General features: G+C 36.9%; 1 protein-coding gene across 2 annotated transcripts; it reads left to right on the top strand.

The window, feature by feature from the left end:
• Window positions 1-3,788: 3,788 nt before the first annotated feature.
• CMAS (cytidine monophosphate N-acetylneuraminic acid synthetase) lies at window positions 3,789-22,812 on the top strand. 2 transcript variants are annotated; one of them, XM_025995114.2, is made up of 8 exons: window positions 3,789-4,177; window positions 11,062-11,204; window positions 11,340-11,495; window positions 16,362-16,495; window positions 18,181-18,275; window positions 18,651-18,822; window positions 19,600-19,753; window positions 22,216-22,812. In XM_025995114.2, exons 1-8 carry the CDS (start codon window positions 3,918-3,920, stop codon window positions 22,404-22,406), a joined length of 1,305 nt encoding a protein of 434 aa, XP_025850899.1. In that variant the 5' UTR covers window positions 3,789-3,917; the 3' UTR covers window positions 22,407-22,812. The 2 variants fall into 2 exon arrangements, 1 of the variants encoding a protein (XP_025850899.1); XR_012002928.1 differs by having other exon boundaries at window positions 3,790-4,177; window positions 19,600-20,559.
• Window positions 22,813-22,853: the final 41 nt, after the last annotated feature.

The following is a 22,853-nucleotide window of genomic DNA, read 5'->3' as shown; positions in this document are numbered from 1 at the left end:
AGATTACTTTTCCAACAACTTTTCATTTTACCTGAGCTCATCTAGTTCCTCTAGCTCCTCCTCTTTTCTACCTACCAATACCTGCTACATGTCATCTAGTATTACTGCTTTGTATATTACCTGTATGTCAATAACACCAAAGTTATACTTATCTTCTAGACCTCTCCTGTGTACTCCAGGCCATATATTCAATATCCCACTTTTATATCTCTTGAACGTCTGATATATGATTCATACTTGACCAGTACAAAACAGAATTCCTAGTTCTTTCCCCTAAATTGGTTCTTTTCTAGTCTTTTCCATCTCAGTGAATAGGCGCTCCCTTCTGCTAACGGTCAGGCCAAACAGTTGCTGTCTGCCAGCAAATTAGTTATACTTTTGAGATATATTCAGATATTGAGGACTTTTCATCATCTTCAGTGTATTTTTCCAGGGCCTAGAAAAGTACTTGATGCACAGTAGTCCTGTAATAATGATTTGCTGAAAGAATGAATGAAGTCAATTATGTCCTATCCCTGCTCTCTATAACTTCCTTGACAAAGCTTGGCCTATAATGCCTTTCTGTGCTGTAACCTGGTGCACCTATTCCTCTCTCTTCGCATGTTTTGCCACTAACCAACAGGTATCATGAGCTCCAATTATAGTGACCTACTTCAAGTTTTCCAATTTATCATGGTGCTTCATTCCTCTGTGTCCCTCGCAATGCTGTTCCCTCAGCCTAGAACATTCTGATACTTTAACAGTATTTCCAGATTTATCTCGGCCAACAAAAATCTCATTTTCTTCTCCCCCGTGCTGGCCTACCTCAGCACATGCACTTCCGTCACTACACAAAGCACACTCCACTGAGTTTGCCTGTCTTCCCATCAGGATTCTATGTTCTGTGTCTTGGTCATCTCCTTTGGTATACCTAAAGTGTAGCACAGCACCCAGCTTATGGAATGCAATGAACGGGAACAAGTGAATGAATGAAAAGACTCCTCTGTGCACTGGGTATGTTCATATACAGAATCATAAAACAAGAGTTAATATGAAAATATGTTCTTTCACTATAAATATGAATGAATTATTACTTGGCAGCAACACTTCACACTCGTCTCTAAAAAAAGGATGAATCTGAATATTTGCTTTGAGGGTGGTTTATTTTTATTCCTCCAAACTAATCCAAAAACAAGCTAACATTTCTTTTTCCTGGCATAGTCATTCTTTCTCTTTAAAAAAAGGTCATTGTGATAAGAACACTTCACATGAGATCAACTGTCTTAAAATTTTAAGTGCATGATACATTATTATTGACTATAGGTACAATGTTCTACAGCAGCTCCCTAGAGTTTATTCAACTTGCTTAACTGAATCTTTATGCTCATTGATTAGGTAGCAGAAAACTATATTAAATAAGTATCCTCTAATTTTACTGAAAAAATATTTATTAAACTTCCATGTGCCATATTTGGAACTAGATGAACTATTTTCTACTTCTACTACCATCCCCCACCCCAGTCTCTCTTTTTCTCTTCTCTCAAGATTGAAATCAGCCAGTTCTCAAGCCTAACCAAAACTGTACTGTAACAATATAAAGATTACAAAATGCTTAATTATCATAAGATTGCAAATATAAACAAAAGTATGTGTGGGCAGAGACTGGAGAAGTAATATGAAATGCAGCTCACTGACATTTACTGAACACAAACTCGGACCCACACACTGTTCTAGATATGATTACAGAGAAGGAACAGTCCCTCTCCTGGAGCAGCCCACAATCTCATAGCATTTACGCAAATCCTATAATCTCTTTGATAAGTAACATCGGTGGCACTTGCTTTCTCCGCAGCTTGGAGGACACCAATGTACCACAGAAGCCAATCTACTGAAGTGTTGGTGGCCCAGTAGGGCTTACGGGCCTCTAGGGAATTACTGTGGAGAATGGCGACTGTATTATTAGTGGTACCTAGGGTTGTTATTGAGGTAGAGAGTAAAAGAGAGTTTTGGTGTGTAAGAAGCAGTAGGTGTCCTCCTCACACCATTATCCAAAAAAATCAGTGTTGGTGTCTCTGAAGCATAATAATTGCAAGGTTCTATTCAAAGAGCCAGTGAGAGGGGAGGGTGGCAAATTGACCATTTGCTCTGGAATGGTTCTTGGAACGTAACTCCCTTCTCCAAGCTTGCACCAAGGTCTGTTTATAGCCATCCTTTCCCATATCTGCCAGCGCAGCACCCTCTCCCTGAACCGGTCCCAGGAAGGGTTGGTCCATCAGCTACTTCACAGGCAAAGAGATGTGAAGTTTCTAGTGCCTCTCCTAAGATCTAAAACACTAAAGGCTTTTCCTCTCCTTTTCAGAAAGGGCCAAGACCTGAGAAGTGCAAAGGCCTTTTTACCTTCCTTGAAAAGAAACAGCAGTACCACTTCCCGTTCCTTCTAGATGTGTTAGTCTCTACTAGACAAGAAGACTATTTCTAGTTACAGGCTTACAGAAGTGGTGAAAGACAAAATATGTGTTAGGTCAGAGGAACTTTGCCAAAAAGAAAGAAGAGATTGTGTGCGTGTGTGTGTGTATACACGCCTTTGAATCTCTTACTGGATCAGGAGATTTAATGATACCACAGGGCTCTTTCTTCTCTTCTGCATGTCTTGGCACTGCTTTTTTCGGTGTGAGCATTGGTCTCCCAGCCCATTTCAGAAGAGCAAACTCCCCTATTACCTCTCGCTCGTCTTGCCCTGAAGAGTCAGATTTATAGTGTTTTTAGTAGCCCAAAACTTAGCAAGAAAAAGATCCTTTCTTCCCCAGAGTCTCTGGGAAGGATTCCAATGGGCTCTGCTTGGTCATGTTCCTACCCCTAGACCACAGCTATGTTCAGAAAGATGAGACACTACATCCACCAGTTTGGGTCACACACTCGCCTCTGCAATGCAGAGGATGTGACTGAAAGCTCCACCAGATAATAGAGGCAACATTTTCTAAAAGGAAAAGATTTATAGTGAACAAAACAACAACAATAACAACAAGAATAGGTGATTACTACACTGTAGGGGAATAGTCAAGGTTGACTTCCAGGTTTTCAATGCTACCTGTTGGGTGACGTTGATAGAAAATGGAGATGTAGGAGCAGTTTGAGCCCAGATGGAGAGTGGAGCTTTTTAAATGTCGAATTGAAGGTGCCTGTAGGACATTTGAATGAGGTAATCTCTTGGAAATAAAGAGTCAGAAACCTAGCAGAAAAAAAACATGCTTATAATTTTTTAACTATAAGACTGATTCGGGGATCCCTGGGTGGCGCAGCGGTTTGGCGCCTGCCTTTGGCCCAGGGCGCGATCCTGGAGACCCGGGATCGAATCCCACGTCGGGCTCCCGGTGCATGGAGCCTGCTTCTCCCTCTGCCTGTGTCTCTGCCTCTCTCTCTCTCTGTGACTATAATAAATTAAAAAAAAAAAAAAAAAAGAAAAGAAAAGAAACCTTTAAAAAAAAAAAAAAGACTGATTCGTGTTAGGGTGCATCTGAGTGCGCAGTGGGAAACCCACTACATTTCTTAAGTGGGTAAGTTCTTTAGCAAAAAAAAAAAAAAAAATTATACTCTACGTTGCCTATCTTAGAAATCTCTGTATAATATCAACCCCGTGCTCCCAGAAGCTGCACTTCTTTCTAGCTATCTCTGGACCGCCCCCCCTTCTCCCTCCGCTTGGCGCCGGTTTGGGGACTCCCAGGCAGAGCCTCCTGGGCCTACCGGACCCAGGCGAGCCGGCCGCGGACTACAATTCCCGGCATGCCCCGCAAAGGGCGGCCCGTGGCAGGGGCGGGGCCAGGGCCGGGACCAGCCACCCCCGCGAGCGGTCGGGCGGGGAGATCGGGCGGCGCCGAGCTGAGGTGGCGAGAGAAGAGCTCCCGGATGTGGAGAAGCTGGGGAGAAGGCGTGGGAGGAAGATGGACTCGGTGGAGAAGGGGGCCGCCACCTCCGTCTCCAACCCGCGGGGGCGGCCCTCCCGGGGCCGGCCGCCGAAGCTGCAGCGCAACTCCCGCGGAGGCCAGGGCCGAGGTGTGGAGAAGCCCCCGCACCTGGCGGCCCTCGTTCTGGCCCGGGGCGGCAGCAAGGGCATCCCCCTGAAGAACATTAAGCACCTGGCGGGGGTCCCGCTCATTGGCTGGGTGCTGCGTGCGGCCCTGGACTCGGGGGTCTTCCAGAGGTGCGCATGTGCGAGAGTGGGCGGCGCGGCCTGGGCGGGGGTCGGGACGCGGCGGCGCGGAGCCGCGGAGCCGGGCCGCTGGGGGGCCGGGGTTCCCGGGTAATTGCTCCTGGACGGGGTGTGCAGGGTCCGGGGTGTTTGGGCGCCCGTGGAGAGCGCCGGGACCGAGTGCTCCGGCTTCTTCCTTGTTCCGCATCAGCTGTCAGTCTTGACCTGGGGCACTTCCTTGTCCCTGCCCTTGAGAACGCCACCCGCGCAAGGGGCGTCCCTCCTTTGCAGCCGCCGCCGCTCCCGGGTTGACCTCCCAGGGTAGAGGAGGCCGCCCCTGTGAAACGCCTGTGGTTATAGGTGAACTCTTGTGGACAGAGGCCATCGGGGTTCCCCTGTTGCTTAGCCGCCCATAACCACCTGGTGCCCATCGATTAGGGAGCCATCAGGCTCGTGAATGGACTCAGGTGTCAAGGCTTCCTAGTTCCAAGCTCAGCTTGGAGATCTCTTTCTGACCTTTGAAAAAAACTCCAAGCTCTCAGCCTGTGAGTCAGCACAATCTAGGAAACTACCTACATCTCTACCTAGGCAAGAGGTAGCGAGAAAACGTACGGCAGGCTGTTTTAGGATGTGCTTATAAAATGGTTCTTATTATATCTTTGGAAGCTCGTGTGCCCTAATGACAAGTTTTAATTGTGCATCCTTCAGAGACATTGCCATATGCCATTTTGGTCAGGAGTCACGAGCTGATGTTATTCATAAAAGAAAGAATTCTGTGTTAGGAATGAGTTGACACATGGTAACTTCACCCTAATTATGATTGAATTTGTTACTGTGGAAAATAAACTTTTTTAACGTTTGGGTTTTTGGTTCCTAAAGAGGTGATTGTTTCTGGAGCCTGTTAATTGCCCCGTAATATATGGGTATATGATTTTCATGTAACTCGTCTTGTTTAACAAAAGATACTCCAGAAGTATGAATTTACTAATTAATGTTTTTATCCAAAGGAAGCCCTGGGTGGGGCGAGGTAAATAGGGACAGGCACCCAGAAGATAACACTAGTGTAGTAATGTAATAGGAAGCGTGCAAAGGAGAGATAGGGAAAGACTTGGGGATTTAGTTCAATTCAGTAAACATTTACTGAGCCCCAGTTTCTACCATACACATCCAAGGAAACACCAAGATGAAATGACATGATTCTTGTCATTTTGGAGCTTATAGACTTTTGGGACATTTTTTTCATCTGTACAAAGAGTGCACACTGGGGAAAAAAAAGAAGGTGCATCAAGGCAGCAGCAATATGCCGTTTTTGTAAAATGAAGTAAAGATCAAAAGTCATTTTCTCGATAGATTAAGAACAAAACTCATTTACAACTCTTCAGCTGCATGTCAGGAAGCCCCTTTCAGCCTGGCTTAACAAGAAAGGGTAAGGCTTGTTTCAGGTACGATGAGATCCAAAGGCGAAAATTGATTCATTCATTTAGCAAATATTTATTGACCACTTACTACATGCCTGGCACTGTTCTGTGTTCGTTACTAGAGGTTGTAGCAGTAGCAATATTCAGTCCCTGGTCTCAGGAACTTGCATTATAATGATGAAAGACAGGCAGTATACAAACAGTATATACTGTATTTGGTGGTGATAAATATTTTCAAGAAAAATAAAGCAGGGTTAGGGAATGGTGCACCCTGTCACCAGAATCCTCCATTTCTTGGTTCTTTTGATATGCTCTACCTTTTACGGTGTCAGGCTGTTGTGCTGAGAACTGCAAAACTCTCAGCGCTTAAAAACTTGTCCAAACTCGGAAGGCCTTGTAGAAACAACAGGCCTTCCCTGGTGGGGAACGTGTACCCCTTTAAAATGGCTGAGAAAGCTCAATGCTGCCAGGAGAATTTTTGTTTCAGGGACAACGTGGTGAAAGGCAGCCTCTGAACCCCCCTCGGAAAAACTACTTTAGAAGGCTTATAATTATAAACCCCTTCTCCATCCTTTGGAATATAAATCTACCACCCCAAACTGTTTCCTCAAGGACCAGAGAGCTCTCTTTGAAATGCAAACACCTTTGAGAATTAAGGGCCTAGATTCAATGGGCACCTTGCTTCAACTCACTTCTTGCCTCCCATCATAAAGTCAGAAGTTAACAAACCCTGATGGCCTAGTCACATGAACTAATCCCCTCTAACACCCCTGCAATACTTTTTTCTTAACGCACTACAACCTTTAAGAAATCTCCAGCTTTTGTTTTGGGGAATTTGAGTTTAGTTTATGCCGGATTCTTTCCCCTATTGCCATAGTTAACAAAGTAGACCCGTCCTTACCGCTTTAGTGTCCCGCTTTGTTTACCCCTTTATTTTACTCTTCATATCCTTCCCAGTTTAAGTCTAGCCAAAAAAGAGTCTCTCTGGGTCACCTGCTCATCCTCGAGCCAGTCACTGTGGCTACAGCAGTGCTTGTATTGGTACAGTTTAGCTGCCTCTTCCACTCTTGGAGCTGGTGATGGAGCGCCCCCCCAAGCACCATGTGACAGTTTAGCAGACATAGGGGATCTTGCTACAAAATAATCGGAAAATATATATTACGCAGCAATTTTCCTGTTTCCATTTATTAAAATTCATTTGTACAAAATTCCATGCAAGAATAAATGATTCCTGAGAACTTTTTCTGTTCCAGTTTTGTTTAATACATGTAGAGTATAAGCATCTTGACAATAGGAATGATATTTTATACTTAAAGCCACCTATGATGGTATCTGTTACTATACTAATAACAGTAATTAGAAGAAATAAAACCAATATTTTCCTTAACCAGCAAAATGAGCATTATCTGCCTGACTCTGCCTTCTCAAACTTAGAATATGGTGTAATAAAGTGATTTTCCTCTCTTTAGTTTGCATAGCTGTTTGCTATGTGGTGGCATCCCTTCTGAGATCTGGAAAGTTCAACTAAAAAGGTAATGAAAGGGACTAGCACTACTTCCACAATGCAGTTTTTGCTGATCCCCTCAATGGAAAGTAACTGTACCTTTGTTTTCTGTATACAGAACAGCATTGTTCAGAGCTTTTAGTGCATGCACTGTGCAGGGAGGTAAGGCCAAAGACCCTGTGGTCTAACTGCGGATTTGAATTTCTAGCTTCACCACATGTTAACTGCAACTTTGGGTAAATCACTTAACATCTGTGCCTCAATTTCCTTATCTGCAGAATGGACTTAAGTATCCACCTCAAAGGCTTGCTGAGGGGATTAGGTGAGGTAGTGTACATACAGCCCTTAGAGTAGTGTCTGCCGTATAGTGTGTGATATATCCTTGACATTTTCCCCTCGTATGGAAGGTTTTTACAATCTTCATGTCTTCTGCGGGTCACAGTTTCCTTACTTGTAAAATGGGAAAGTTGTAATTATCTTCAAAATTCTTTCCATTGCTAACGTGCTTTGACCTTCAAGTATTCATGGACTTGTGTCTTTACTCTCTATTTCAGGGGTCTACCAGCTTTTCCTGTAAAGGGCCAAATTCTAAATATTTTAGACTTTGCAAGCCAAATGGTCTGTGTTGCTCAGCTCTGTTGTATGTTGTGAAAGTAGCCAAACAATACATATGTGAATGAGCATAGCTGTATTCCATGAAAAGTTTATTTATGAAAACAGGCAGGCTGTGAGCCAGATTTGGCCTGGGATGACCATTGCTCTACTGGGTTGAAGAGCTTCTTGTGAGCAGGTACTCTTACTGATCTTGGTATGCTTAATGTGTTGGGACCTCAATTAAAATGTGTTAATTTGGATTTAATTGATTTATTCTGAAGCTTCAGTCCAAATTTGGAGCAACCTTGTCACTCCTCACCTTCTATTTTCTTTCTTTGAAATATTCACCCGAGGAAGGAATTGAAGAAAATTGCAGCTGCCTGATTGTGTTTCTCAAGGCTAGGAAATGCTTTGGAGATTATTTTGTTCAAAACCATGATTTGTTCATTGAGGAAAATTTTTCTGGCCTGCTCAGAGTCAAAGCTAACAGTACTTTCAAGGTTGCTAACTTTGCATACTAATTTAACAGTTGAGAAAAAATGCTAAGAGGATTTTTTTTTTTCATTTGGTAAAAAGTTACTGTTAGAGGTGGGTTTGTAAGAGCTTCTCTTCAACAGTGGTTCAATGTTGTGTTAGGAAACCTCAGAACAAATTGATTTTGTAAATGTTACCTAACATACTTGTGGGGAAAAAAAAGCCCACGAACTTTAGTTTCATTTGTAGGGTGTAGATTTATGATTAATGGTAGGCCTATGCTGTGTTATCCTTAAAATGGCAGTTTATGATTTGAAATCATTTTGCTAGGCGTCAGGGTTGATAGTCCTGTTCATCCTGTTAGATGTAATATGACTTCATCCTGTTAGATGTTAAAGCCATTAGCATTAGGCTTTGACGTCTACTCTGTACTTGCTTTTAAATTTTATTAGGCCTGTTTATTCACTTGCTCATTCTTTTTTGCCCTTCCTCTTCTGATTCCCCTAAACCAAAGGAAGTCTAGCTACTTACATAGTTATTAATGATGATCATTGTATTTTAAGTCTACATATGGGATGCTATTTTCATATGTATAAATTAGACTTTTGGACCTTTGAAATTCTGAAAGCAGAACTTCAGTTTTCCTTCCAGCAGAGGCAGTGTGAGGATTAAATGAGACTGTGTCTATGTTCCTTTATTGCCATTCCTATTTTATTATTTTGAATAGCTAAAACGTATGAAATGTTTATTGTGTGTTGTGGTTTGTATGTAATCCCCATAACAATGATATGAGGTAATTACTGTTATTATCACCTGCATTTTTTTTTTTAATCACCTGCACTTTACTGAAAATTGAGGCTTAGGGAGATTATGAATTTTCCCTAAGGTCATATAGCTAACATGTGGTGGAGCCAGGATTTGAACCCATTCCTTCAGATCCCATGCTGTTAACCATTTATTGTTTCATTTATTAACACATATAGATTGAGCATGTTATGTAGCAGTCACTATAAAAAAAGACTTTGCAAAAATAAAGCATTGTAGAGAAGTTAGTCATTGCTTTCTTACCTCTCTTTCCCAGATGGTTTAAAGGGAATTATAGAACTGTGTTGGCCACTGTCTCTACTAATAGGCTGAAAACTGAAAGTTTCTCAGGAAAATGGACTATCTTGTCTCCATTGCCCAAAGTAGGACCTGAAACATAATAGGCACTCAGTAAATGTTTCATGAATAAAGAAATAATGAAGGAATGATAAAAGGGAAGAAAGAAGAAAAACCTCTTCCAAAACCTTTGTTGTTTTTTATTCACCTTTTAAGCGTTTCAAAAATATCACTAAATCCTGTGGTGTTGAATTTTCATTACAGAAAATCAGAATAATAACAGCAGTAACTTATTTCAATTAGTGACATAAATTAGATGTCAAAAGACCATTTCTTTTGCTTTTACTAATTCACTTTTTAATGTATTTACCATCTTCCCATCCTGCCTTCACCTTCTGTTTTTTAAAACTAGGTACTGGTACTTTACTTTGTTATATACCTTTAACTATGATATTTCTCCAGTAAAAATCTGTCCCCAAATATTTCAGATTTCAAGATGGGGAAAAATGGGGGGTTCTGTGTTCTGCCTTGCAGAGTGACAGTAAATGGGAGACATCTGACCCCTGGCCAGTGGCTCATCTTGTTTACTAGACTTTAAAAAAAAAAAGAAATTTTAGGGGGTTTATTGACTTTATCTCTGGATTTAATCCTCCTTCCACATATATTAAAAGGAAGAACAGAAATTAATAAATGAAATCTAGAGGTGTTAGAAATTTTTCTATATTCAATAAACTTCTATCTCCTTAAAAAAAAAAGAAAGAAAGAAATGTTTCTTTAGTTTCTCACTTTCTTTTCACTCTTGACAATTGAGCATAGACATCTGAAACATGCAGTTCCTCTTATCCCCAGTAAATTGTGAATGAAGGCAATAAAAAAATAAATAAATGCATATGCCAGAGAGTAAGTCATTAAACTTTGTGTAATATCACTAATAAAACATTGTGGCTAGAGTAATATTCACATCTTTTGTTTCGAGAAAAAGGGAATTTGTAAAGGTCTAGGAAATAACCTCAGTAGAGACTGGCACGTTACTCCAAAGTAGCATTTTACTCCTAGTCATCATCTTATAAATTTTAAATAGTGAGCCATGTAAGATGTGGTTAAAGGAGCAATTAAATTAAGTTTCCCAGAGCTCATCAAGTCATGTTCTCCATGTCTATAATTGTTGTCAGTGGCTATTAGTCAGTTGATTCTGTGTTCATGTATTTATAGTATACCTACTGTTAGTTGGCAGACCAAGAGAGTTGGATTCTCTGATTATTTTGAGCCTAGATTTGGGCATTTCATTGCTTCCAATCTTCAAATTCTTTCAGCTTCATGGTTTGGCTAAGCCAATTCCATTTTTTTTTCTTAGCAAGTATATTAAAATTCTCATACAATAATTTGGATTTGAATGAGCAGGATCTTCTTTATTTCCTTTAGATTTATTTGAACTTCTGGCCACTACTGTTTTACATAATATTCCAGTAGCCTTAAAAGATACAAGTGTCATTTTTTCTAATCTTATAAAACTATAGGGCTCCATAAATAATATTTATATAAATAATGTAAGACATAATACAAATACAATATTTTATGTAAACATAAATGGTACTGCATTTTTATTCAGATATTATATAGTTTATATGCAAAGTATAATTCTTTAATTATATATTTTATATGACGTTAGATCTGTGTTTATTTTTTTGATGGTATAAAAATTATTCTAACATATAAGCTGTATTTTGGGGTTGCAGAAGTCCTTTTTATCTTTAGTGGCTTCTTTTAATGATTTGGCTTTTTATATTTTTTTAATACCTATACAGTGTGTGGGTTTCAACAGACCATGATGAAATTGAGAATGTGGCCAAACAATTTGGTGCCCAAGTTCATCGAAGAAGTTCTGAAGTTTCAAAAGACAGTTCTACCTCACTAGATGCCATCATAGAATTTCTTAATTATCACAATGGTATGAATTTGATAGTTTATTCAAAATTTTATATAATTTCCACCTTATTTCACAAGACTCATTTTTACAGTTGAAGATCTTTGTATTCCTTGCAAAGAACTTTGATGTCCTTTTCATTTGTTTTGTCTTTTTAAGAGGTTGATATTGTAGGAAATATTCAAGCAACTTCTCCGTGTTTACATCCTACTGACCTTCAAAAAGTTGCAGAAATGATTCGAGAGGAAGGATATGATTCTGTTTTCTCTGTTGTGCGACGCCATCAGTTTCGATGGAGTGAAATTCAGAAAGGAGGTAATCTATCAGTATTTTAGCTTTTATGGAGAATCAGTTTTTCATATGTAAATATTCTTTAGGAATGAAGGGAGCAACATCGAATTAACTGTAGTAGGTAATGACATTTATAATCAGTTCTAAGTCTTGTGATTATTGAGACGACAGACCAAATTCCCTGCTTTACTTTTTACAAATGGACATTTTAACAGTCTATTTGCCTTTTGAGGCAGGCATGTCGTTTTTCTAGATATGAAATACTTCTGTTTGTTCTAGGCTTACTTGGTAAACTCCATATAAATTGTAATTGGGATCATGGGGATAGCAGTCTACCAAAAATGTTCTGGAGGACCTCAGGAATAAATTGTGGAATTGCCTCCCAAAATAGGTCACTCCTATGTAAGGAGACTTCCACAGTAGTTAGCAGGAGGCTGATTTCTGGTTAGATAAACTAGTAAAATATGGAATAAAGAATAGGATGGGTGTACCTGGGTGGCTCAGTGTTTGAGTAACTGCCTTCAGCTCAGGTCATGATCGCAGGGTCCTGGGGATTGAGTCCCTCATCAGGCTTCTCACAAAGAGCCTGCTTTCCCCTGTACCTATGTCTCTGCCTCTCTCTCTCTCTATGTCTCATTAATAAATAAATAAAATCTTTAAAAAAAAAGAATAGGATGACCAACAAATAGGTGAATATTGCAATATACATAAGGAAAGATGATATGATTTCTTTTAGGTGCCCTGATATTTGTTGAATATAGAAAACCTGGCCTAATTGTCTCCAACATATGTGAGACTTAAAGGAGACAGTAAGGAAAGTGCAATGAAACTGGAGACCGAGCAAAAAAGAACAAGTAAGAGGATAAAGAAGAACTGAAAATAAGATTCTTTAATCTCAAAATACGACTGCTACCCAAACCAATGAAATATATCAATAAATACATTTACTGATTGATGTCATTCAGTAAATGTTTACTGGTTGTCTTCTCTGTGCCAGATTCTGTGTTAAGCTATATATTTTAACTTTGAACTTACTTAGCAAATTTCCAAAATAATTTCTAGGAAGGATCTATTAAAACTTAAAAAACAAATTTTTGAAGCAAATCAAGGAAGCCCAGTGTTCAGTTGAATGTTGAGCTTTGTGTGCTATATGATTAAAGTTCAAGAAATTCAGGAAGTATGTACATTAAATAGGTGACAAGGCCATAAAAAATAGATCCATGAATATCTTTAAGAAAATTAGAAATGTTTGAATAAATATCTTTTAACGTCAAGAAGTGAATGTTAGGAACAAGAGCTTTGTCTTGTCATATTTTCTTAGAACCACTGTGAAACAGACTCCTATTGATGAACAATGGTTCTCACCCAGAGTGGTATTTCTTGTGATTCTATGCTCATGTTCCTTGTTTATAAAGTCACTTAAACTTCTGTTGGATTAATAAATTCTTGAAAAATTATTCCGTTTTATACTGTATAACTTTTTGTATTCTTTTTTTGTAATCACAGTAGAACCTTACCATCTAATATAGTAGCCTTTACCACTGTTAGCACTCAAAGTATAGTTAGTCCAAGTTGAGATATGCATTAAGCAAAAAATACATATTGGACTTCTAAGATTAGTATGAAGTATTTGCAATATATCTAATAATTCTTATATTTGTTCCATGTTGAAACAATACTTTAGATACTAAAGTATTAGGGCTAAATGAAATCTATTGTTACAATTAATTTCACTTCTTTTTACTTTTTCTAAACTGTAGGCATATTAGAATATTTTAAATTATATATATGGCTCACATTATATTTCTATTTGACAGGACTGCTCTGAGGATTATACTTTGCACTCTTACATTGTTATAATCTGCCTGAATTTGTATTTTTACAAATAACTAAGAAATTTATAATAGTAAATTTCTATTTAGCCCCTTGTCACATAATCTATTTCTATATATATTATGACCCCATGATATATTATTGTTATACTTATTTTAAACAGTTAATGATATTTTAAGTTATTTTAAAATAGTCATTTATCTTCACCTGGATATCTATCTTTTTTTTTTTTGTTATTCTTAATTTCTTCCCACTTACGTGTGCTTCTGTCTTACAGGGTATTTCTGTTAGTAACAGGTCCTCTCAGCTTTTGTCTGTCTAAAGATGTCTATAATTCACTCTTATCTTTGAAGGGCATTTTCACTGAATATAAAATTTTGGTTTGCCCTTTTTTTCTTTCAGCATTTTAAGATTCGATGTTACTGTTTTGGAGATGAATCTTTAATTTGTCATTTCATTATTTTCTGCCATCCATTGGTTTCTTAAAAGAAACCAGCTGTTATTCTGATCATTGTTTCTCTAAATATAATGTCTTTTTTCCCCTCAGGCTACTTTTAAGATCTTTCCCTTTATCTTAATTTTTAATAGTTGACTCCAATTTGTATTGATGTGGGGTTTTTTGTGTTTATCCTATGTAGGATCCTCTGAATTTCTCATGCCTACAGGTTGATATCTGTCATTAGTTTGCAAAAATTCTGTGTCATTATCTCTCCACATATTTCTTCTGCAACATTTTTTCTCTCCTTTCTTTCTTGGACTCAGAGTTAAGTGTATCTTAAATAATTTTATGGGGTCCACGTGTCTCTCACAGTCTGTTCTGCATTATTTGTTGATTTTCTCTCTGTGCTTCATGTTGAGTAATTTCTGTTGACATATTTGAGTTCATTGATCATTTCTTCTGACTTGTCCAGTGCACTGTAAGTCCTGTCTAGTGAATTATTTCAGATATATGTGTTTTCCATTCTCGCATGTACATTGCAGTTAATTTTTAGAAATTCTGTTCTCTGTTGAAATTCTCCATCTTTTTAAATCTTTTCCTCTACAGTCTTTGACACATTTATGATAATTATTTGAAAATCCTCAGTTGTGGGTTCTGACATCTGGGTCATTTATACTTCTGTTTCTACAACTGTTTTTCTCTAGTTATGGGTAATGTATTTCTGCTTCTTCATAATGACTCATATTTTGTCCTATGCCTGACATAGAGACTGGAGTACAGTTGACCTTTGAACAACACTGATTTGAACTTCATGGGTCCACATACAATGGTTTTCAATAAATACAGTCTAGTACTATAAATGTACTTTCTCTCCTTTATGATTTTCTTAGTAGCATTTCTTTGCTGTAGTGTATTTTATTGCAACAACACAATACAAATAACATACAAAATATGTGTTGATTATGTTATCGGTAAGGCTTTTGGTCAACAGTAAGCTAGTAGTAAAGTTTGGGGGAGAACCAAAAGTTATATGTGGATTTTGACCATCTGGGGAGGGCACACCCTTTCTTCTATCAGGCAGATAGGATATGGAGCTAGTCTCTTTGACCCAGTTAGGAGTTGTGCTCTTTACCTCTTTAGTGCAGGTATCTTGCCAGAAGATTGATCTTGTCTGGACTGCTGATAACCTCGTACTAACAGGACTTTGGTATCTAAGCACCACACAACTATAATCTCTCCCTGCCTTCCAGCCCATCTCTAGCTCCTTGTGCCATAACACTCAGCAAGAGTCCTATAGCAGAATAATCGAGTGGGAAGAACTAGCTCTGTGTTGCACTCCTATAGAAGCCAATCTATGCTTCAAGTCCACAGGGCCATTAAAAACTCTCCTGGTTTCTCTTTACCCCAGCAGAGTCCCTCTGCTTATGCCAAGTTTGATCTTTCTTTCACTTCCTCCTCAATTCAGCAGATGTCCCAGAGAGAAAATAGCCATTGATCCTTGTTCACTTAGGAAAGACTTGCCCCTCTCATTCCCAGAGTACCACTTGAACTATCGAGTTTGTTTGTTGCCTATCTCTACCACTAGATTCTACACTCCATGAAAGTAGAAAGAGTCATATTCATTGCTTCAAATCCAGTGCCTATAAAACTATATCATATGTAGCTATTCAATGTATAAATATAGTATAAATTTATTTATGGATGTATAGCATAAATGAGTATTTTTCCTAGATTATATCAAACACTGGTAGATTAGGATTGAACAGAGGATGGTTCAGTTAGTCAAGTAAGTAGAAGTTATTTCTAGAAGCTGTTATACACATAAGTGACAGCCAAAAGTAAAGAAAGATTCTGAAGAGTCACCAGCTTTAAACACACACACACACAGAACCATGTGTGCATATCAATACACATCCATAAACACAACTTTGGGAAAAATACAGTGAAAAGGCAAGAGGATCCCTATTTATCAGTACTGAGGGCTTCATTCATTATATGATGTTATAATCACTAATATTGATAATTGCTGATTCTTCATTACCAAGGATAGTAATAAGTAAGTATTATTTATTATTGTGCTTAGTATATTTTTAAACTACTGGTAAGAATATGTAACATATAAACATTTTTATCAATATAAAAGTTTCAATAATTTAATGCATAAGTCTTCAGTTTTCTGTAATAGTTCTGTGAATGTAATTTCTCAACCACATTATATAAACACACACTGTATTGCTACAGAAGCAAATAAGAGAAATATATTAAGACATTCAAATAAGGATATTTTATGACAAGTTCTATCCTTTTGAAGCTGCCTTAAGGCTGCCTTGAGGTCCTCCCAGATTTTGTATTTTTAAAAATGTCTTAAAATCTCAATTATTCAGAATTCTTCTGTAAAATATTTTTCTATAATTAGATAATAATAACTATTAAGTATTTATTAGCAAACAAAGATAAATCATCAGGATCATTAGAGATTTTTGTCCTTTAAAAGTCCATTTATTTATCAAGATAGAAAAATATTTTACATTTTCAGTCTACTTTTATTTTTTAAAAATTACTAAATGAATACTCAGTTTTCAAAGCAACGTAGACTTACTATAGCTTTTTGCTTTTAGTTCGTGAAGTGACTGAGCCTCTGAATTTGAATCCAGCTAAACGACCTCGTCGACAAGACTGGGATGGAGAATTATATGAAAATGGCTCATTTTATTTTGCTAAAAGACATTTGATAGAGATGGGTTATTTACAGGTTTGTGCCTTCATTTTGCAAAAATCTTTTAAACCTTTTTATTTGTATACCTCAGTTCTAAGGAAGACATATGGCACAGTTCATACAGAAAGTGTCAGTTTCTAGAGGAAAGGCAATAACTGATAAGATTTATCCTCTGGGGCATTTAACCTGTAAGGTTATAATAAACTAATCTTTAGAATCCAGTGAATATGCAAGGAATTCTGCTCTAAGAAATGAGTCATATACCGGATGTTGTACACATGTCCTGATATTCATTTCATTCCATTCAAAATTGTTTTTAATCCACAGTTTGTTACTCTCAGGTTGTGGCTGAACAGTTGAATAAAAGTCTATTGCTTTTAAAGACAGAAAAACATTGTAGATGGGAAGAGCACCAACCTGGGTGTCAGGAAAGCCAGATTATAGTTCTCTCTTTTATCTCTAACCATGTGGCTCTGAATAAACATTTTATCTGTTCTGAATCTCATCACTCTCATTTTAAAATAATGAAGTTGGATGTCTCTCACATCTTTAGAGCCTACATGGTTATATCATATACTATTTGTTCCTTTTAGTTAATAGCAGTTACTTATTCAACCCTTATTATATACCAAGGACTATACACAGCACTTTACATAGGTTATCTCATGTAATCTGCATACGAGTGGAATAAGGTAGACATTCCTGGCTGAGTTTTACAGAGGAGGAAATGGCCACTTTGAAAAAAGGAAGTAATTGGCTCAGGACATAAACAAGTAGTATTACTATTGGGACTTGGATTCAGGTCCTTACGTTACTCAAAATCAGCATTTAAAAACCCCTCTATTTGCTGTGGTAAAAATTCTAATGTGACTCTTTCTCTGAGGTAAAAAGGATTTTTAACAATCTTCTGGCAGTATATAGGCAAACTGTAGACTGTTTAGTTAAGTTTGAGTATTCGGAAAAATTTGGTTTGACACAGGGATAGCACTGTTTCCAAACTCTTTGTTAAGGGGCCTGCTATTTGACCCATTCCTAAAGTGTGAAGAACAATGCAGTATCTCATCATAAAATTTATGAAGATACTGACAGTTCTAAAAAATCAAATTTTCCAGTAATAGATTTTGACATTCAAATTATCACAGTCATAGGAAGAGCCTCCCCCTCTACCCCTGACCCCAGGATCAAGTAATTGATCCTTCCTTTTGCCCACATGTGATCCAGACAATTATTGTCCACTCCCACATGTAGTTCAGGGATCTAAGACAATTCTGTACAATAATACTACAGGCATTTTTCTTCTCCTATCTTGATACTTAGTTGCAAATTGGAACATAAGTTCTGAAAATCCTTATACTGCTTTTGGATGCTAAGAGGAGAGACTATCAGAAGAGGTTACAGTTAGGGGTTTCTAGAAAATTCCTTCTCAGAATATTGGAAGATGGGTATTTCTGCTTTTTCCTGTCTTAAAATGGAAATGTACTTAAAAATAGGAAGCTTGCACTGTGTAGATAGAATTTGAAAAATATTATGGGGTATGGTTTGAATATATAAGAAATAAGTTTTTCCCTCAAGAAAGTATTTGTTGTATGTCACTCATTTTACTGGGCTATTTATTTTTCTCAGTAATGTAGAAATGAATTCATTATTCTGTATTATAATAAACTTTTGGTATCACAAATAGATGTTAAAAACAATACTCATGGCATTTATACTATCTTTAGGGTGGAAAGATGGCATACTATGAAATGCGAGCTGAGCACAGTGTGGATATAGATGTGGATATTGATTGGCCTATTGCAGAACAAAGAGTATTAAGGTAAAAACAAGACTTGCACAGCTTTTGCACTTGACCCTGACATTCTTTTAGTAGATATGTGGTGTTTTCTAGACACTAATTTTTGATACTCCAACATTTTAGGATCTTTGTAATTTGTTTTTTCCTGTAAGGAAGATATACACGTAAAATATCCCTATGGATGGCTTATTCAATAACTTGAGAAACATGTAGTCTGGTTAGACCACTCTACTCAAAGTTCTTACACTGGAAGTTGAAGTATATATATGATGTAAATGTGAAGGGTGATGTTTGAATAATTGAGTGGGAATGGTTATTAAGTTTACTGGTGTTAGCCAGTTGAGAGGAAGTGATTAGTATTTCACTTGTACTCAGGTCTATTTTGGTTTCTTTTAGATATGGCTATTTTGGCAAAGAGAAGCTTAAGGAGATAAAGCTTTTGGTTTGCAATATTGATGGATGTCTCACCAATGGCCACATTTATGTATCAGGAGACCAAAAAGAAATAATATCTTATGATGTAAAAGATGCTATTGGGATAAGTTTATTAAAGAAAAGTGGTATTGAGGTATGTGTCCCCTGAATATAGTGATGGTTTTTAAGATGATGATTCAGGGTCAAAGACCATGTGAGGGAAATAAGAGATTTAAAACTTTAGTATTATCTATTAAAATATCTGAAATTTTGCCTTCACATGCCTAGAAAATATCATCTCTTAGGTGAATAAAATTAGGCATTTTTCATTCAGCAAATAATATTTCTTGCTTATTCAGTAAGTATAAACATTTTTAAATAGGAACTATGTCATAATTCCCATAGGATGTTTCAACAAGAAAAATTTCATAAAAAATAGGTATCAACATTTAGGAAAAAACCAAATACCTTGTGGGTTTTTAAAAGATGTAGCTTATTCTTATGATTGAAAATTTTAATTCAAAATAACTTAATATATTTTCAAAAATGAAAGCTAAGATAATTTCTTTTAATTCCCTAGAAATCTTAAGTATGTGTTCCTAAGCAGCTCAGGAGACAAGTTACAGACTTTCCTCTAGATAAATCGAATTATAAGAGAATCTTAGGTTAGGATCAGACCACGTATATTTTTTAACTTGCAGGTAGAATCCTTCCCACTGTAGAAACCAGTGTCTTTTACCTTTATTGGACTATTAGAAAATTCTGTAAAGATTCATTATTTTAAAATATCAGTTAATTTTATTTAATTGGTTCTTTAGAAGACCACTCATTTCTGGCTTATATTATTACCAGGTGTTGTTTCATTATGAAATACTTGTTTTCTTTATTTTCTCATTTTGCCCTTCTTTCTTTCTTTTCTTTATTTTTTAAGGTGAGATTAATCTCAGAAAGGGCCTGTTCAAAGCAGACACTCTCTTCCTTAAAACTGGATTGCAAAATGGAAGTCAATGTACCAGACAAGCTAGCAGTTCTGGACGAGTGGAGAAAAGAAATGGGCCTGTGCTGGAAAGAAGTGGCATATCTTGGTTGGTATCTTATTATTCAACCATAATAAAATGGGCGAGGATTTTTTTTTAAGAAATAGAGAAAAAAGAAAGAATAAGATTAGCATATTCGTAGTACTGAGGAAAGTACTAAATTGGGACAGCCTTTCTAGAGGTTTGATAGTACGTATCAAGTGTATCCTAGTAGAATGACCATGATACATGTTTTGGAGTCAGACCACACCAGTGACTAGTCAGCTGTGGTAATGAAAGCCTTAATTTCCTACCTTGTAAACTAGAGATAACAAGGGTGTCTGTGTCATGGACCTGTTGTAGGAATTAATGAGATAATCTGGGTAAAGCACTTAGCCGATTCCTAACATATAAGGAATTACAGTCTGGATGACTTGCTCTGTTAAAAATGTCCCTAGTTTTAAATTGCAATTCCGGGAAGGAAATTGGGCAGATATGCCAATAATGGAGGAAAGAAAAGAACCCACTTAAATGTGCAGGCTTGGGATTGATTGCTGGGAGTTGCTTATACCATTTTCAGTCTAATATCTGCATTTTAGATATTAAAGATGACAAGTTATTAAAATACATATAATATAACCCATGTATGAAATAAGTATTTGCAAGGGTAATATGGGCCTCAAAAGGAGAAGCACAGAAATGTTTTGGAAGCAGGTCATCTGAGGACTTCAGGACTGGCCTTTGAACCACATGTGAAGAGTCCCTGGAGAAGAATATTACTGAGCCCTTGATAGAAAATGATCCGGTTTTTGTAAGGAGAAAACAATTTTAATGATAACAAATTCCAGATATACCAATTATCTGCGCGACCTTAAGTGAGTTTCTTCAAGCCTTGGTTTTCCTACTTATAGTATAAACACAAATCAAACTTTATAAAGCTATTGGAAGGAAAATTGAAGATAATATAGAATGCCTAATATAGTGCCTGCCGGTAGTAAAATAGTGTGTATCACTTGTATCAGTAACATTGTACAATTACATAGGCTAATATACAGTGATTATCCATAATAGTGGTAATTCAGATGATACTGATTTGGTGTTTTGCCTTGATTTTTAAAAAATGTTTCTACCAAGAATATGCATTGCTTTCGTAACATTTTTAAAAAACTGTAAAAAGCAGAGGCTAGAAAACAAGAAAATAGAGAGTAAACTCCAAATTTTAATTTTAAAATCAGAGCACTATTTTGTATGGATCACATAATGTATGGAAATATATTCCTTAAAAATATCAACACTTACATAAGTAAATTTTATTAAATTAATTACTTAATTAAAATTACTTTAATTTCCATCATTTTTCAGTGAAAAAAAATCAGATTCCAATATATTTAATAACTTAAAAAGTTTCACTAGATAAATATGGAACTGATTTAAAACAAACTTTTTTAATGAGTGTTTTGGTCTACCGTATAGTAATAATTATACTCAGAATGGTAAATCTGAGGTACTGGGAGCTTCTGAAATTGATCCTATCAACATAAAACAGAAAGAGGGAGAGAAGAGCAGGGCAAGTGGAGAAAGGATGTAGTTTTGTCAGTGGGATGATAATTCTTCAACAAATAAGCAATATACAAATCAAAGAGAACTGTTACAGAATAAAAGTACTTAAAATATAGATCAGCAAAATGCAGTACGTGGAATTAGGCTTCTGATGCAAACAAATCAACTATGGAAAAAGAAAATTTGAGATAACTGGAAATATTTGAGCACATACTAATTACTAGATGATATTAAGGAATTGATTTTGTTTGATGATATTGTGTCACTTTCTTTAAAATATACTTATTAGAGATAGATATACTTACAGGTTAGAGGTCAATGCTGAAGAGTTTGGGGGTAAAACATGATGTCTAGGAATTCCTTCCTAGCCTTCCCTCTAAGAAAATAAGGGGTGGAGCAAAGAGAAAAACATTTGATAATTATTCCACAATAACTTGGGGTTCTTGCATATGTTTGGGATTTTTTTTTTTTTTAAGATTTTTATTTACTTACTATTCATGAGAGACACAGAAAGAGGCAGAGACATAGGCAGAGGGAGAAGCTGCCTCCCTGCAGAGAGCCTGATGCAAGACTCAATCCCAGGACCCCGGGATCACGACCTGAGCTGAAGGCAAATGGTCAACCACTGAGCCACTCAGGTGTCCCTGGGATTTTTTTGATAAAAAGTTTAAGTCATTCATAATTTATATAGAATTTCTAATAATTATAATATGCATGGCAATCAGAAATTATAATCTGTTCTCTTTTAACTGATGAGCATTTATTTTGAATTGCTTAGGGGAAACCCTAGACCTCAATTATACTTGTATATACTTTAACATCTTTGTTCCACCTTATTTATGGTATTCTTACATACAATGCCTGAGTAGTCTTACTGAAGTTACCAGAATTACTTGCTGGTTGCTTTTTGTATTAGAATGAGTATTCTTTGTCTCCTTAAATACTCACCCTGGGTTTCCTTTACTTGATAGGAAATGAAGTGTCTGATGAGGAGTGCTTGAAGAAAGTGGGCCTAAGTGGCGTGCCTGCTGATGCCTGCTCCACTGCCCAGAAGGCTGTTGGATATATCTGCAAATGTAATGGTGGCCGTGGTGCCCTCCGAGAGTTTGCAGAGCACATTTTCCTACTAATGGAAAAGGTTATTAACTCATGCCAAAAATAGAAATTAGTATTATGTTAGGAAAGAAAGTATACAGCCTTCTTCAGCCACCTTTATTTTTGATTAAGTACAGTTCCATGTTGTAATGTTACAGAGAGTGTGATTTGACCTGTGATGTATCTTAATATATTTTAAAGCAGTCTTCTCAAATTGTCACTCCCAAAACCTTCTACAAAATAACTGTGCTCTACTTTTCTCTTTATGCAAGATAATTATTTAGAGATTAATACAGTCTTTCTCAGATTTTTAGTAAATGCAAGTAAGAACATCATCTAAATTGACTTTGTATTGTACCCTGTTAAACTGTGTGTTTGTGTGCTTTTAATGATGCTGAGATTTTATTTATTTGGGGACAATGTGTCTGGTAAGACATGCCCTTCTATTAATTAATAAAATTACATTTCACAAACTTGATGAAAACTGTCTTGTTGCTATAGCAGAGATTTACCA

This window comes from Vulpes vulpes, chromosome 8, assembly GCF_048418805.1.
Source record: "Vulpes vulpes isolate BD-2025 chromosome 8, VulVul3, whole genome shotgun sequence".
Taxonomy (NCBI): Eukaryota; Metazoa; Chordata; class Mammalia; order Carnivora; family Canidae; genus Vulpes; species Vulpes vulpes.
This window is presented reverse-complemented; position numbering and strand designations above follow the sequence as displayed.